The sequence below is a fragment of the Centroberyx affinis genome, unplaced genomic scaffold (genome assembly GCF_046629955.1).
Source record: "Centroberyx affinis isolate AG114_WGS23_722 - 3 ecotype Tasmania unplaced genomic scaffold, CSIRO-AGI_Caff_v1 ptg005037l_1, whole genome shotgun sequence".
Classification (NCBI taxonomy): domain Eukaryota; kingdom Metazoa; phylum Chordata; class Actinopteri; order Beryciformes; family Berycidae; genus Centroberyx; species Centroberyx affinis.
Genome location: NW_027282481.1, coordinates 108,088 through 123,239, shown reverse-complemented (window position 1 = coordinate 123,239; position 15,152 = coordinate 108,088). Strand labels below are relative to the sequence as shown.

The following is a 15,152-nucleotide window of genomic DNA, read 5'->3' as shown; positions in this document are numbered from 1 at the left end:
ACTGACCAATCAGGTGTGTGTGTGTGTGTGTGTGTGTGTGTGTGTGTGTGTGAAGCGGTTGTATGAAAATAAATGCAGGCGTCATGTGTTGGTGACCTAGAGGGGTTTGGTTACAGAGGTTTTTGCTCACACAAAAATAGCAGTGTTAGGCTGAGAATAGATGCCATGTTGACAGCAGAGGAGACAGCAGGATAGATTTCTGTATTATGTTGTCTAAACAAGAAACTTACTATCTAGAAAGCCTGGATTGTGTGTTTTTGAAGGAAATGAGACTTCACATTGATTTAGTTTCTCTCTCTCGTAATAAAAAGGCCATTAGAACTTTTAATGTCATTTATATTATGGTCTTTGTGTCATTTAATCAGATCAAGAGCAGAATCAGGAAGGACAGGGGAAAAGAAAATTAAAGAAAAACATATGGGTTCACTCACAATGTGCATCTAAAAGTGGGAGTATTTGTTGTGTTCTTGTATCTTTCTATTTCACTTGATTTGATTATTTTAATGCAATGCATTTTGCTTGTTCTTTTATATGAATTTTATCTTTTTATCTGTCTTTTATCTGCCTTCGATTGATGTAAAGCACCTTGAGCTGCATGTTGTGTATGAAAGGTGCTATACAAATAAAGGTTATTATCATTACTATTATTTTTATTTGAGTAAATCTGTATCTGTCATTATCTTTATATAGGCATAGGTATCCTTTTTTGCATTACACGGCTGTATTTTATAAAGGAAACATACTTCCTTATATCCACTAATCAAACACTGAATATTGCAGTTTGGAGAGAGTTTACTCACAAAATTAGAAAGGAAACTGTCACATATCATTGTAGTTGGGTAAAAACCTTGTATCTCCAAAATGTGGATGGTAAAATTTTCTCGACCCCATATAAGACTGCATAATCCTTCGATTTAAGTAGAAAACATGAAAATCAAACTTGACAAATTGCAGCCACAACTGTAGAAATATCTCCTTGGCATTTATTGGAATGCCAGCATTGAAATCCAGATTTGGTACAGTACAAGGCTATCCAGTATAACTGAGATCTAGGCAACAGTGATGGTCCAACAACAGTCATTCCAACTGAATGTTCATATATTAATATGACTATTTTCAAGACATTAAATTGTTCCAAGAGATTAGCAATACAAATAATAAGGTCAAAGGAAAAGAGTGACGTAATTAGTCACAATGCTGAACTGAGGAAAAATTAAGATATATGACGAAACATCTTGTCTCAGTTAAACCTGGGGAACTTTTATTTGAACAGATTTCAGAAAGTCTGCCTGTTTATTTAATTATCTTTTCAAATAAATATTCCTTCCAGGTACTGAGGGATATTTAAAAAAAAAAAAAAAAAAAATCAGGAATGGTTAGTAATTATCAATGCCTTGTATAATTGGTGATTGTTTTTTAAAGAATGTCTTGTATCTCTACATCCATTTGATGTCTTACTGATCAAAAAAGGAGTTTTGTTCCATGATGTTTTTTGGAAAGTTGTCTAGCTAAGCGTCAAGCCCTCCGTCTTGATTTATCGGTGCATATAACATACAGCAAGAACCCAACCCATATACACAGAGAAGTGCATTTATACAGGACTCATGTTGATTAATTACACATTACAACCCTGTGAGGATATTATAAGAACATAATACGAGGCACGTAGAAATTAAAGATTTTATCACCTATTATTAACCTACTTGCGGTAAACATTTTATGCGAGGATCCTTTGGGCTTAGTCACCTCTTTCCTCTTTAATTTGTGAGGATATTGCCACTGTTTTGGCAGTTTGTTTTGGTCCACTGTCGCTCTATCCCAATGAACAGGTCGGTCGGAGCATCCCGTGCAAAAGCCTCGCAGCGCTTCCACGGTATGCGTGGTCCTGCGGCGCCCTCCTCCGTTTCCTCAGCCTCCTCCGAATGCGTCTTCCCGTCTTAAGACATGACTCCGAACACCGGGTTGTGGCGGCAGATGCTCGGCCCGATCTCCTCGTAGTCTTTCTTGGTGTGGCACACTTGGTAGAATTCAGGCTGCCGAAAGAGAAGTCGGTCTCGGTCAGTGTCTGTTCCCGTCAAATTTACCTTCTTATAATATCAGAACTCAAAATCCATGGTATTGTGCTGATAAAATTATGAAAACTGACATCCGCCTGGACCCAGTGTAGTTTCTTTTGGATGCAATACCCAAGGAAATGTATAATTTTATGTGTATGTATACTCTTGTTAAATGCCAGTTAATTGGCTGAAAATACACACCCTGACACAAGCTCAGTAGACTCAAAGACTGAAACAAGTCCACAAAATGGAACCCATTGCTGTTATTGGGTGAAAACCTTGTTATCTGCCTTCTAACAGCCTTGTTTTTAGCTTGACAACCATGCATTTTTTACTATATTTTTTATTTAGGTTTTATAAGCCATAGAGGGCCATGTAATCCTTCAGTTGAAGTTAAAATATGAAAATCACCTAAATTGGAGCTACAAGGTTTTCTTCCAACAACATTATGATAGCACAACTACGACACTTTTAGGCACAGGTGGACACCAATTATATTTTCCTTGGGTAAAAGAATATGGTGTGATAACTTGTCAGCTGTACTTTCTTCTTTCTGTTTTTGCCATGTCAAGGAAGATTCTATGCATTTCCCACTTGTTTATTGGTGTCAGTTAAAGTTACAAAAGATGAGGTATGATGATTTATGGAGAGAAGGAGTTTAAAATACTTGTTTTGATACTCACAGTAGAAGCCAGCATGGAGCCTCCGAACCAGACAGCGTACCTCTGCATGTGATGAGTGATGACCTGCACATCGATGGGCTTGGGCTGCAAAAAAGTGGGCAACTCACTCAGTCAATATAATCTTAAAAATGAGCCAATACAATAAAAAGCAAACTTGTCTCTTGCAATCACAACATGTGAAGGGGCAGTGCGGCCTACAACTAGATAAAATGATAGTCTTCTTAGGACTGAATAACAACAATCAGCCATACTTTTCCATGCATGACCCCAACTTTTCAAGACTTTCTCAAATTCATTTTCCATACTTCCCCGATCTTTCCAGACCTGCAGAAGAACCCTGCATTCACAAGCAGTTTGGTGGACTATTCCTCGTCCCCATTCCCAAATTTCCCCAAGGGGATTAATAAAGTGATATCTTATCTTATCTTATTTCTCACCTTCAACTTGCCACCGCTCAGCTCCTCGCTGATCTTCAGTCGTCCGTCCACGGTCCTCTTGAGGTCCCTCTGCAGGCGTCTGCCGAAGTCCCTGAACATGGTGGATCCTCCGGAGAGAACCACGTTCTGTGTGACGCAAGGAAGGGACAGGACATCAAGTACAAAAACGCACAAGCAACTAGGTATCTGATCTAATGGCTTTGAGGGATGTGTGTCCAAACCTTGTAGAGCGGGCGCCTGACGTCGATCGGGCAGTTCTGGATGACTTCATCCACCACCTCCGAGATTGGCTGGGTGAAGTCTGGGTTGGCAAACTGGACAAGATCAAATGGGAAAGTAATGTTATGATGTTTTGAAAAGTAAAATTAATTATCTTCCTTACCAGGAAACTCAGAAATCTGAATAATTACTGACATTTATATCAGTCACAACCCCAGGCCACATTATGCTGAGTCAATGTTGTTACTAACAAATAGGGCTGCATGATGTCAACAAAAAACACATTCATTTTACTGCTTGATATAGTGATTGCAGGACAAATTACATGGCGTTTCCATTTGAACACTTAAATATGTTTAAAAATGTGAAGAGAAGCAACAAAATGAGATGTTCATGCTTAGTTTAAGTTAAAAGAAAATCTTCTCCAGCATACAACTTGATTTTCTGGGCCAGGTGGTGGCCACATGGTGGAAGAATACTTTATTTACGAGATATTCTCCAAGGTACCTTTCCCTCTAAAAAAAAAATGCACTGTCTTGCGATTTGGAAACTGCAGTAGTCAGTGTTGTGATTTTTTTTTATGAATTGTGCAGCCTTATGTTACGTTCATGCTGCCAGCAACTCCAGAAAGCAATCATCTGAAGTAATTTTCTACAATCAGAGAAACGTCCGCCGATGTTGACTACAGTCGCAACTTATGGGTGATCTATCAGCAGCCAATCACAGTGTTGCTTCATGTCAGAATGAAGCGACTGTACCTCAGGATGGAAGAAGATCTCGGGCCCCAGGAAGCGCTCGTAGCCCACGTCGATGGTGAACTCCTTCTTGCTGATGGCGTTGATGCCCGTGTACTGCTTGATCCACTTGGAGCCGTCTGTGTCGTATTTGTTAAACTCTTTCACCAGGTCAGGGCAGACGTAGCTAAAGCGCTCCTGAAGAAATAAAACAATGTGTTTAGAATATTTACAATATAATGTTTACAATATTAGAATCATTAGAGGATACGATTGTTGTGGAAGGAGAAGAAGAAGAAAACTTATTATGATTATGATTATTATTCTTATTGGTATTAGTAGTAGTAGTAGTAGTAGCAGAAGTAGTAGTAGTAGTAGAAGTAGTAGTAGTAGCAGTAGCAGTAGTAGTAGTAGTAGAAAAAGTAGTAGTAGCAGTAGTAGTAGTAGAAGTAATAGTAGTAGCAGTAGTAGTAGAAGTAGTAGTAGTAGTAGTAGAAGTAGTAATAGAAGTAGTAGTAGTAGTAGTAGAAGTAGTAGAAGTAGTAATAGAAGTAATAGTAGTAGTAGTAGTAGTAGTAGTAGTAGTAGTAGTAGTAGTAGTAGTAGAAGTAGTAGTAGCAGCAGCAGCAGCAACTGTAGTAGTAGTAGTAATTGATAAAGTACCTTTCAAAAGAATGTAAAACAAAACCAAATTAATCAAAAAATAATTACAAAAGAGGTCATGAAATAATAAAGTGCTAAGGACTAATGTTCTGTTTGGAGGTTGGCCTGGGAAAGTAATACCCATGTTCTGTGTCTCACTAGGCATTTCTCCTGCTCTTTATAACACAAAATCCCTGAAGAGCGTGGACCCATTTCTATTTAAAACCTCTAATATTCATTACAGGTCCTTGGAGCCAGCCAGTGACATGTATTTGTCATTTACACTTCTGGGGACAATGTAGCTCCACTGCTCTCTAGTGGCCAGGCTGAGAAATGCAACTAATAATACTCTAGCAATCAATATCATCTGTCTGAAGCACTCATAGGTATCATAAGTCCTCATCATTTTGCATTTTTTAATATCAAACTAATTTCCTTTATTATGCAGATTTCAATACAGAAATAAAGCATGATGCAAAATGCATTAACAACAACAGGGTAAAAAATAACATATTTAAAGCTGCACTAGGGAAGAGTTTTTTACATAAAAATACACCAGTCTTATCAGCCTAAATTACAAAGTGGGGTGTCAAAATTCTGGTGTCAAGTATGGACACTTTTACGCCCACAGAAAGTGATGAATCAAAACTGAAGAGCGAAATACAACCTGTCTCCTAAGCAACAGCGAGCACCACTCCGTCTCTCGTCCTTTTAGTATCCTTCATTTAATGCAATCACCGACGTGTGAAGTCGCTTGGTGCAGCTTTTAACTTTCCTTATCAGAGTTTCAAAGCACTGTAAAGATAAAAGAGGTGGAGTGCAGAGAGAGGGACGGCTGACCTTGACAGCTTTGGCCGTCTCCAGCGACTGCTCCGGAGGGATTCCCACCTCTCGCTCCCTCAGCAGCTGTTGGATGAAGTATGTGATGTCTCGACCAGCGATGGGGATGTGTTTTATGCAGCTACCGATGACGTAGCCTTCAGCCTGGAAGCCATACAAGCACGAGTATTACTTGAGAACAGGGAAAAAACAAACTTTTTGGTCCAATGGCTTAGAGCTGCAACGATTAATCGATTAGTTGTCAGCTATTAAATTAATCGCCAACTATTTTGATAATCGATTAATCGGTTTGAGTAATTTTTTAAGAAAAATAAGTCAAAATTCTCTGATTCCAGCTTCTTAAATGTGAATATTTTCTGGTTTCTTTACTCCTCTATGACAGTAAACTGAATATCTTTGGGTTGTGGACAAAACAAGACATTTGAGGACGTCATCTTGGGCTTTGGGAAACACTGATCGACATTTTTCACCATTTTCTGACATTTTAAAGACCAAACAACTAATCGATTAATCGAGAAAATAATCGACAAATTAATCGACAGTGAAAATAATCATTAGTTGCAGCCCTAAATGGCGGGTAAATCCCAAAATTTATCAGCCACATTCATTATATTACCAGCCAACTAGATGATGCTGAAATAATGGTTGGTTATCTGCCAAAGTATCTGGTAAATCTAACTAATTTACTACAGCCAAAGATTTAGCACCATGGATAATGGTGGAAGCATGTTATTTGGACAGAAAGAAGTTCATATAATAAGAGCAGGAAACTAACTTTTTCATTCACTGACCACACCAAAAATTCAAGAACCAATTTCACTAATTTACCAGTCAAATATTTTTTATAAAAAAAAGAGCAGAACCTCCAAATAACGGTTGGTTACCTGCTAAAGTGTCTGGTAGAGCAAACTAATTTACTACAGCCAAAGATTTAGCAGCATTGTTAATTTCCCACCTTGACTGAGATTAGATTATTCATTCAAGTGTAATATAAATAAATGAAATAAATAATGACTTTCACTATTTTACCAGTTTAGAATAATCCCTCCAAAGTGGCTGGTAGAATATATAAACTTACCAAAAATCTACCAATATTTGTATGACGGCTGGTGTTAACCTCCGACCCTGTGTATGATATTTAAAAAGCTGACCACAGTAAAAGTCACTGACCACTGGGATGACGTGCGTGACTCCGTCTCCGCTGTCGATCACCGTCCCCGTCAGCGTCCGCTCCCCCACCTGTCGGGACGTCCAGGAGGCAGCCAGCGCCAGGACAGCCTGACAGGGGGAAAATCACAAGTTCAATAATACTGTGACACAGATAAAGTCTGCACTACCCTGTTGTCCCATAATGACTGGCTAGCACACAAATAAAGCAAATTACGGTGCTTTGTATGGAGACAATGCATAGCTTAAGGTTGAAATAGATTTAGCCTATACCATTTTGGAGTTGAACGTACACTGAACAAAAATATAAACGCAACATGCAACAATTTTCAAGATTTTACTTGGTTACAGTTCATATGAGAAAACCATTTGAGAGAAATTCAAAGAAGAAATGCTCAGTAACAGTGATGTAAACAAAGTTGCGTTTTATGGAAAATGAATGGGATATTTTAACTCAGAAAACATGGGACCAAAACTTTACATGTTGCATTCATATTTTTTTTTCAGTATATAAGCCCGACCTTTCCGTTTTACTTTGTTTTAGCATTGTTATAGGTCAGGAAAAAAGTCTGGTTGACCAAAATCAGAAAAAGGTCCAGAGAGTGTTTGCATTTTTTCAACCAATCACACTCCAGGCAGGCAGGTATTCATAACTATCGGGTTAACTGGCGTCGTCTTGGGTGTCTGTTAGTTAATGATGGTGTTTGAACCCACTTGGAACAGTGAAGGTGATTGGTCGGGATGCAAAACTCAAGTTGTGGGTGTAGCGAAGGAATGAGAGGGAGAAAAACAGGGATTTGCAGACAGTGAGGGTAGAGTATTTGTTCAGCCAGCCACAGTGGTTTGTTGGTTCGTCTTAGCAGCCAAAAAAGGTTAGCTACTTGCCAATGTAGAATTAAGAGACTTACCAGCAATAGCGAAAAAATACTGTCTGCAGTTCGATTTGTGGCTAGTGTTCATTTCATGCCCTAAAACGTCTTGGAAACTTACCTGAACAGCGATGTAGAGACCTGGGACATTGAAAGACTCAAACATGATCTCTGCTGTGTACTCTCTGTTTTCTGGTGTGTTGAGAGGCGGCTCTGTCTGGAGAGAGAGAGAGACAGAGAGAGAGACGGGAAACTCATGAGCATGAGACTATAAACCACTATTCTACAACTCATTACCAAGAAGAGGTCAGCAGATTTGAGCCTGCCTGCTTTACAGAGACACAAAAAACATGACGATGGTGGCACACAGTTCTTTTTCTTAACTAGACAACACATGGCCTCAATTATGCTGTATTTTCTATTGAGCATAAGCCTTCATCACACCTTAAATTTTAAAAACGTCTTTTGGCACGCTGCCATTCCCTTGTTTTTCATTGATTTTATAAATTATAGTTCTTGGCAACACAATCAGACAGCCAGAAGGTCATCCAATGATACATTCTGCACTATTATATTAATTCCATTTATATGAATTTCTCTTCTGTACATCCAGGAGTGGTAGCTGCTACATAACGATATATCTCTTATGCAAGTCTGGCTTAGATAAGAGAGATACAGTACATTTGACCATTAACAGGATAGAAACAAAGATTAGAAAAGGTTTTCTGAGACTAAGGTTTTTCATGCTTATTAAAGTTCAAAGAGACCCACAAAGTGTTCCCTGCGTACATTTATATTTAAACAGGACACTGAGCCTGGGACATTTTGGTAATGGGACAGTCTCCCTGCATTTGAATGGGTTTGACATGAATTGATGGTTTCGGGAAACAAAAGTATGTTACTGCACTTTTGCCCCTTAATATAATATTTTCACTTTATCCAGTGCAGCAATTCTCAAAGTAGCAGCAGCTACAAAGTTTTGTTTTCACTCATATTGGGTTATTATTAACAAAATTCAACTAATAAATAATTACTGTATTACTTAGGGGCACAGCTACAACCCAAAGCCAAACTTTACACAGAATCTGTATGTAAGTGACAGACGATGATCCACTTTTAGGAACTAAAACAATACTTTCATGTTCAGAGTTGGGAGAAGGATTTTCCTACGATAGTCTATGATTTCCTGCTTGATTCTCCATTTGAACTTTCCTTTGGTCAGATGGGTACATTGATTGGTCACACATAATGGAAGCACTTGATACACCGCTGGGACTTTTTTAAAATACAAGAATACTTCAGGGACACCAAATTACACAATTATTGAATTGAACTGAATTATTATGGAAACATAATATCACAACATATATATAGATTATCCACAATTAATTGTCATCTTTTCCTTGCTTAGAGCTTAAGAGTAAGCTCCAATCACCTGGTACATGTTGTGTTTGTTCTGTAAGAGTCTTCAAAAAGTTGCCTGATCCCAGCCTCTCTAAAAGCCAGTGAGAAACCTATGGACTTGTATGTGAGGTTGTATCTCTTAATGTAGGTTTGGTCTTACCAAGAGGAAGTAATGGTCTTCAGGTTCTGCCCGCAGATACTTGAAGATGACCTGCTCCATAAACCTCTCCATCAGGTCCCAGTCTTCCACTATGCCGTGGCGGATGGGCCACTGGGAACAAGGGAAGAACAGAACAGTGTGAATCAAGTGTGAATCACCTGACAGTCGCATAGCTTAGACTGTTTCCCCCTTGGATAACGCCGTTCGATTCAGTTCAAGTGTCCCATCTACCTTTGTTGCATATGAAGGTTTCTCGATGGCTTCGTCACCGATGAAGAAGTCCAGATCGTCCACGCCCTTCATCATCCTGCGCTGGGCCTGGTCTCCCACCTTGGCCGACTCTTTGATTGCAATACCTAAAGATGAAAAAAATACTGTCTTGATTTTGAATTGACAATATCGCAACTGACAGTCAGTAGGTCAAAAGTAGGGCTGAACGATTTTGAAAAAATATCTAATTGCTAATATTGCAATTGCGATATGATGTGCGATATTAGAGGGAATGATAATTTTTACATCCTTACTCTCATTTTCATTGAAAAACTTATTAAAATGATTATGGTGGGATTTTTGCAGGGATCTGTACCAAACAAAGATGTTTTCTTAAGTCTGTAGAATATGATGTGTAGGCCGGGACATCTCTGCAGCACGACAATATTTAATTTAAAATGGTATTTTGACACACATTTTGCCTTTAACAAATATTGCGCATCCTGTGATTTGAAAATTGCAGTAGGCCATATTGCGATTTCGATAAAATTTCGATTAATTGTTCAGCCCTAGTCAAAAGCTTGTAAATTACAAAAACTCAATGGGTGAGATATCTCCATTGATATAATGTACTTAGTCTATGGATTTATCTATGTCATTGAAACAATCTCAATCAATCCATATTGGTATTATGGTCACTTTACTTACATGAAGGAATGATGAATTGTGGTTCTGTGTTTCCTGCATAACCAATCTTTGTATACCTACATGGAAAGAGGAAATATGTTTAGTTTAAAGCTTTTTACGTTTGGTTTCATCATTTGTCTGTTGGAAACTGTGAACTGTGTTACTTAGCTAAGTTAGACACTGTGGAAAGCAAAGATAATGCCGCTGGAACATGGTTTCTGCTTTTAGTTTTAGGACATATGACTTACAATCCTCCAGGTCCAGGAAGTACCTTTAGCTTCAGTAGCTAGCCTTAGCGAAATTCACTGACAAAGCAGTATTGAGTTTCCTACCCTGCACCATAGCATACAAAAGCGACCAGTATGGCGGTTTGGCGAGCTAATTTGCAGATTTAACGTCAGCAAAACACGCGATGGAGGCAGAATTGAATAAAAGTAGATGTGGCTAGCTAGCAACTAGAAGGCTAAATAGCTAGACAGGGCGTTAGCTGGAAGTTTGACAGCCGCTTGAGTGGTCAATGAATGCCAAGCTAAAGCTAGCTAGCGTTTGATCTGCTACTTACCCCGTGCCACAGTCAACAACACAAGCCGGTAACCGACCAGCCATGCTTGCTTCCCTTTGATCTAACTACAGGTAAATACGCGCGCGGTATAAACGGGTGTCTTGAAAGTATGTAACGTATTTAAAGTGCTGCAGGCAGAATGAATAGTAATTACGGTTACGATTCAGGAATGCTTCCGGGTTCTGTGAAATTTTCTTCTAGTGCAAAAAGTGGGGGAGCAGCTGCGGAGGCGCGTGACCGCCCCCGCGTGGACGGAGACTGGTAATTGCAATCTTCTTCTTCTGCTTCTCCTTCTTCTCTTTCTTCTTCTTCTGTAAAGCCTGGTGGGTGTGCAAGGGTGTGAAGCATCTGATTTTAAGGAGAATACTAAGAAATGCAAGATCCCACATTGTTCATATTATGGCCTTTAATAATGCTATGATTATTAGTAGAATATGATTTGTCAGGTGATCTTACAATTTCAATTTCAATATAGTAATCCTGCAATCCATTTGTAAGAGGGATACTATACAAATATCACAGCAAAACTTTAAAATAGTATGCAGCTATGAAAGGGGAAAACTTATACCACAGAGAATCTTATAATAACACAAAAAAAATACCATCAAGTATGATAAAGTCATTAGAAACTCATCAGATAGTGCCACAGAAACACTATACGTCCCTATATGAATACTATTGTGATCTTGTGTTAGAGTGCATGCCTCAAGCCCCACTGACAATGACTTGTTCAAATTCAACAAGGGGTTGGGAGGCCGGTGAATTCCTCCTGCATTTTCATTAAAATCTACTATTAGGAAGGAAGATGTAATCGTTTTTGCCAACAAGGGAGATGCCAAACCAATTGTAACACCCACCCAAAACGAGGCTATACTCCTTCACTGAGTGACTGACTGTGGATTCATAACGTTTTAAAAATGGACGTTACATCATAACAGTCCTGACCCAGCCCCAGAATATCATCCTCCAAGGGTATACTGCCACTTTTCTATCTTTTTCCACTTTTCATTCCCTGTGGAGCTGTGCATCAGTGTGATATCACCAGTTGGAGACGGGACAAATTCTCATGTTTCTGGATGTGGGAGATAGTGCTTCATGTTTACTAATGCAGATGGAAATGTGCAAGGGCATCGGAGTGACAGATTTGAGTATTCAGTGATATATGTGGGCTGACATGTTTGCGAGGCAGTACTGTGTTTTGTGTGATGAGGTGTGTGTGTGTGTGTGTGTGATTTCATAATGGACCTGACTGGAGCTGACACTTACAAATATGATTTAATAAACTTTCAGAATTTAACGATTTTGAAGAATTTCTGCATGGAGAAATTTCCTAAATACGATTTGTAATGCAAAATGATTTTTAATTGCATTGCATTTCTTATAAAGACAAGTTCAAAAATTCCCCAAAAAGTATTTTCATTTAAATTCATTCATCAAATTTTACTTCAAGCAGCATTTGTCAAGCTTTGTTTGCTGTTTGTACCAAAATACATTTAGATATAAATTTGTCTGTTTCTATCTCCAGTTTCAACATCAATCAGCAGTTTCCTCTAGGGCTATTCCCCAAATTTCTACTTTTAAGGTTTTTAATAAACTACTTTTATAATTGTGTTTTGTTTTGTATTAAATGTATCCTACAAAAGCATCCCACCAAGTTGAATTCCTTGTACGTGCAAGCTTACTTTGCCAATAAAATTAATTCTTCTCTCTTTTGTTCAAACAGGATTCATTAGAGGTAAAAAAAAAAAACAAAAAAAAAACAACAAAGCAAGTTGTGTATTTACAGAGATGCAAAGTTTTGGTAAAGAACTGTCCAAGACGCTCAGCAGTCTTCAGTGAAAACTTAGGGCTGTAATTGGTGGATTTAGCTTCACCTCTGGGGTTAACAGTGTCATCTTATAGAGACGTTTTGTTGTTTTGGACAACAAGGGGGCCGATTGTCTCTTTATTCCAGTGATTGTTCACAAACACTGTGGTAGGCTTTATTAAAAATGTCAAAAACAATACTGTAATTATATACAATTGGTGACTTCCTTGGTTTTCATTTGAGCAAAACACCACCGAAGCAGCTCCGGCCTCCCAACCTCATCTCACCCGGCCGACTCCAGCAGATGATATCAGTGATTTAGCTCCCATGGAGGGCCGGGGGAGAACGACCCTCTCCCCCCCCACCCCTTCATCACCACATGGAGGCCCGCTGATAAAGACGATATATTGCCAGAAAGAGGCTGGAGGGGTTGATTCTGGCTCCGGCACGCCTTACCACATTAGAGCCAATCCCAAGGCCGGAGAACATTGGCCCTTTCTCCTCGGGCGGACTCATCACTCACACGAGAGTCTCTTCGCCGCACCTGCTCTCCTCGAAAAGCCCTTGAGTTTCCCTCCTGCCTGTTAGAAACACCACTCGTCTCCTCGCCGTGCGGCTGATGGAAACCCTCTATCAGGAACTGTTAGGTGAAACAATTTGTTTCAACGTTGTCAGCGCCGGGGCAAAGATTCGCCCCAAGCCGACTCTCCAGTTTTCTGGCACAGTGGGAAGGAGTTTCCCATCACTGTGACGAATCGCACAAAAACACAAGTGACGCGGTGTTTTCTTTTTCTTTTTTATTGAAACTGAGCAGCTCCAACAACAATAGCATCTCATAATATTATAATAAATCACTAATATTTTCATATAGCCAGTTTACAGAGCAGTTGATGAACAGGATCAGCAGTCATCTTGAAGCATGAGTTTACAAAGAGACAAGAATAAGTTAAATTCATAATAAAAATAAGGCAACAGGCAAGAGAGACACATTAAAAGAAGGAGAAATAGATCATGTAAAACAAAATCAGATAAAAGAAAAGAGATTAAATGAGAGTGGGCAAGATGAAAAAGAATTAATAAAAGCAAGTCTATAAAATTGAGTTTTAATGTGATTTGAGAAGATGATACTGACTTTGCAACCTTAAGTTCCTCAGGCAGGGCTTCCCACAGTCTAGCAGCCTTGATAGAATAGAATAGAATAGATAGAATAGAATAGAATAGAATAGACCAGAATTTTGCAGCGTAACACATTTGAAGTGTTCACAGTAAGTATAACAAGAACACAAAGAGCAACAACAATAAAAAGAATACAAATAACCAAACCAAATCACTAGAAAGTACACTTGAGTTCTTTCACTCCTTCTTACTGAACAGAATGGCAAAGTCAATATTTAAGTTTCCCAAACAGACAGCAGCCTGTGTTTCTATCCACAGCAGTGCATCTCCTGCTGTCAGCTGCTGATAGTGCTGCACAGTGTGTTCCTGTGCCACCGGTTTTGAATACTAGAGGGCACCAATGGACTTGGTTTTAACAAACGACAAGAGACCACAGAGCCTCGCCATCCATCATGAGCCTTTTTATCAATATCAGTTTTAAATCTCCATTTTAACAAGACATGTAGTCTATTATTGAGTCCTAAAATCATAATTTTCTCAAAATAAGTGAAAAAAATCTGTCACGGGGTGAGATAATTTCACTTGTTTCCAATACAAATCAACTTGTTTCAAGACTTTTGTAGAATCAAGTGTCATTTTCTTGATAGCAGTGCAGTGATCTGCCTTATTCTGACTGGTTTCAACATACTGACACTCATTTCTAGAAATGAGTGTCAGTATCTTGAAGTTATCTCACCACACTGGCAGAATTTTTCTCGTTTTAAAGGAATAGTTCACCCAAAAATGAAAATTCTTGAAAAGTCATCATCCACTCAGCCTCATGCCAAATGAAACACAGGTGAAATTTGTTAGTCCATATAACACACAGGGAAGTTGCCAGCACAACTTCGTAGCAGCCTTCTCCAAAACAACTGAAGTCAATGGGGACCTGTTCTTTAGAGTTTTAGTTATGACTTGTTAAGATTTTTGGGTGAACTACTCCTTTAAGAAAAATAAGATTTGAAGGCTGAATATAGGACTGTATGACTTGTTAAGATTTATTTTTAAGAATATAAAGTTTTTTTTTGTTTTTATTTGCAGTTTATATTTTTTTTTGCAGTGAATAACATATAATTGATAAAATAAGATTTGGCTTGTTTCTAGCTAAGCTTCCTCTCTGACAGGTTTTGACCCTCCCAGCACCAGATCCATAAAGCAGTCTCACTGGAATGGCATGATCAGTGTAACAAGGGATTTTAACAACCTTTACTCTGATTTATTTTCTTTTATCTCTCTGGTTCGGATGTATTTAACACCAGTCCGCTGCTTGTTAACTTAATCCCTTTCTCTCCCTATAACTTTGTGGGATTGTTTTTGTTTTAATTGCATTTATGTTTCTCTCTTTACTGGCACGCTGACCTTGCTGACTGCAATGAAGACGCGTTTTACTGCCCTGAAGTGAAAATGAAATGTGGTTTTGCTTCGACAAAGTAGCTTGCATCAGGTTGACTGCCATGTCATCAGATTTATGTTAAAGGTCCCATATGGTGTAAAACAGGATTCCCCTTGCCGCTTTGAT

The 15,152-nt window shown here is 38.8% G+C and overlaps 1 protein-coding gene across 3 annotated transcripts; it reads right to left on the bottom strand.

Annotated features, from left to right (window-relative positions):
* Positions 1–363: 363 nt before the first annotated feature.
* On the bottom strand, positions 364–10,856 carry LOC139666480 (actin-related protein 3). 3 transcript variants are annotated; one of them, XM_071545718.1, is made up of 12 exons: positions 10,672–10,856; positions 10,131–10,186; positions 9,444–9,568; positions 9,213–9,323; positions 7,770–7,865; positions 6,783–6,890; positions 5,613–5,756; positions 4,155–4,328; positions 3,399–3,491; positions 3,178–3,303; positions 2,741–2,824; positions 366–2,033 (listed from the first exon to the last, which is right to left on the bottom strand). In XM_071545718.1, exons 1-12 carry the CDS (start codon positions 10,713–10,715, stop codon positions 1,938–1,940), a joined length of 1,257 nt encoding a protein of 418 aa, XP_071401819.1. In that variant the 5' UTR covers positions 10,716–10,856; the 3' UTR covers positions 366–1,937. The 3 variants fall into 3 exon arrangements, with proteins under 3 accessions (XP_071401821.1, XP_071401820.1, XP_071401819.1); XM_071545719.1 differs by lacking the exon at positions 3,178–3,303 and having other exon boundaries at positions 365–2,033; XM_071545720.1 differs by lacking the exons at positions 2,741–2,824; positions 3,178–3,303 and having other exon boundaries at positions 364–2,033.
* Positions 10,857–15,152: the final 4,296 nt, after the last annotated feature.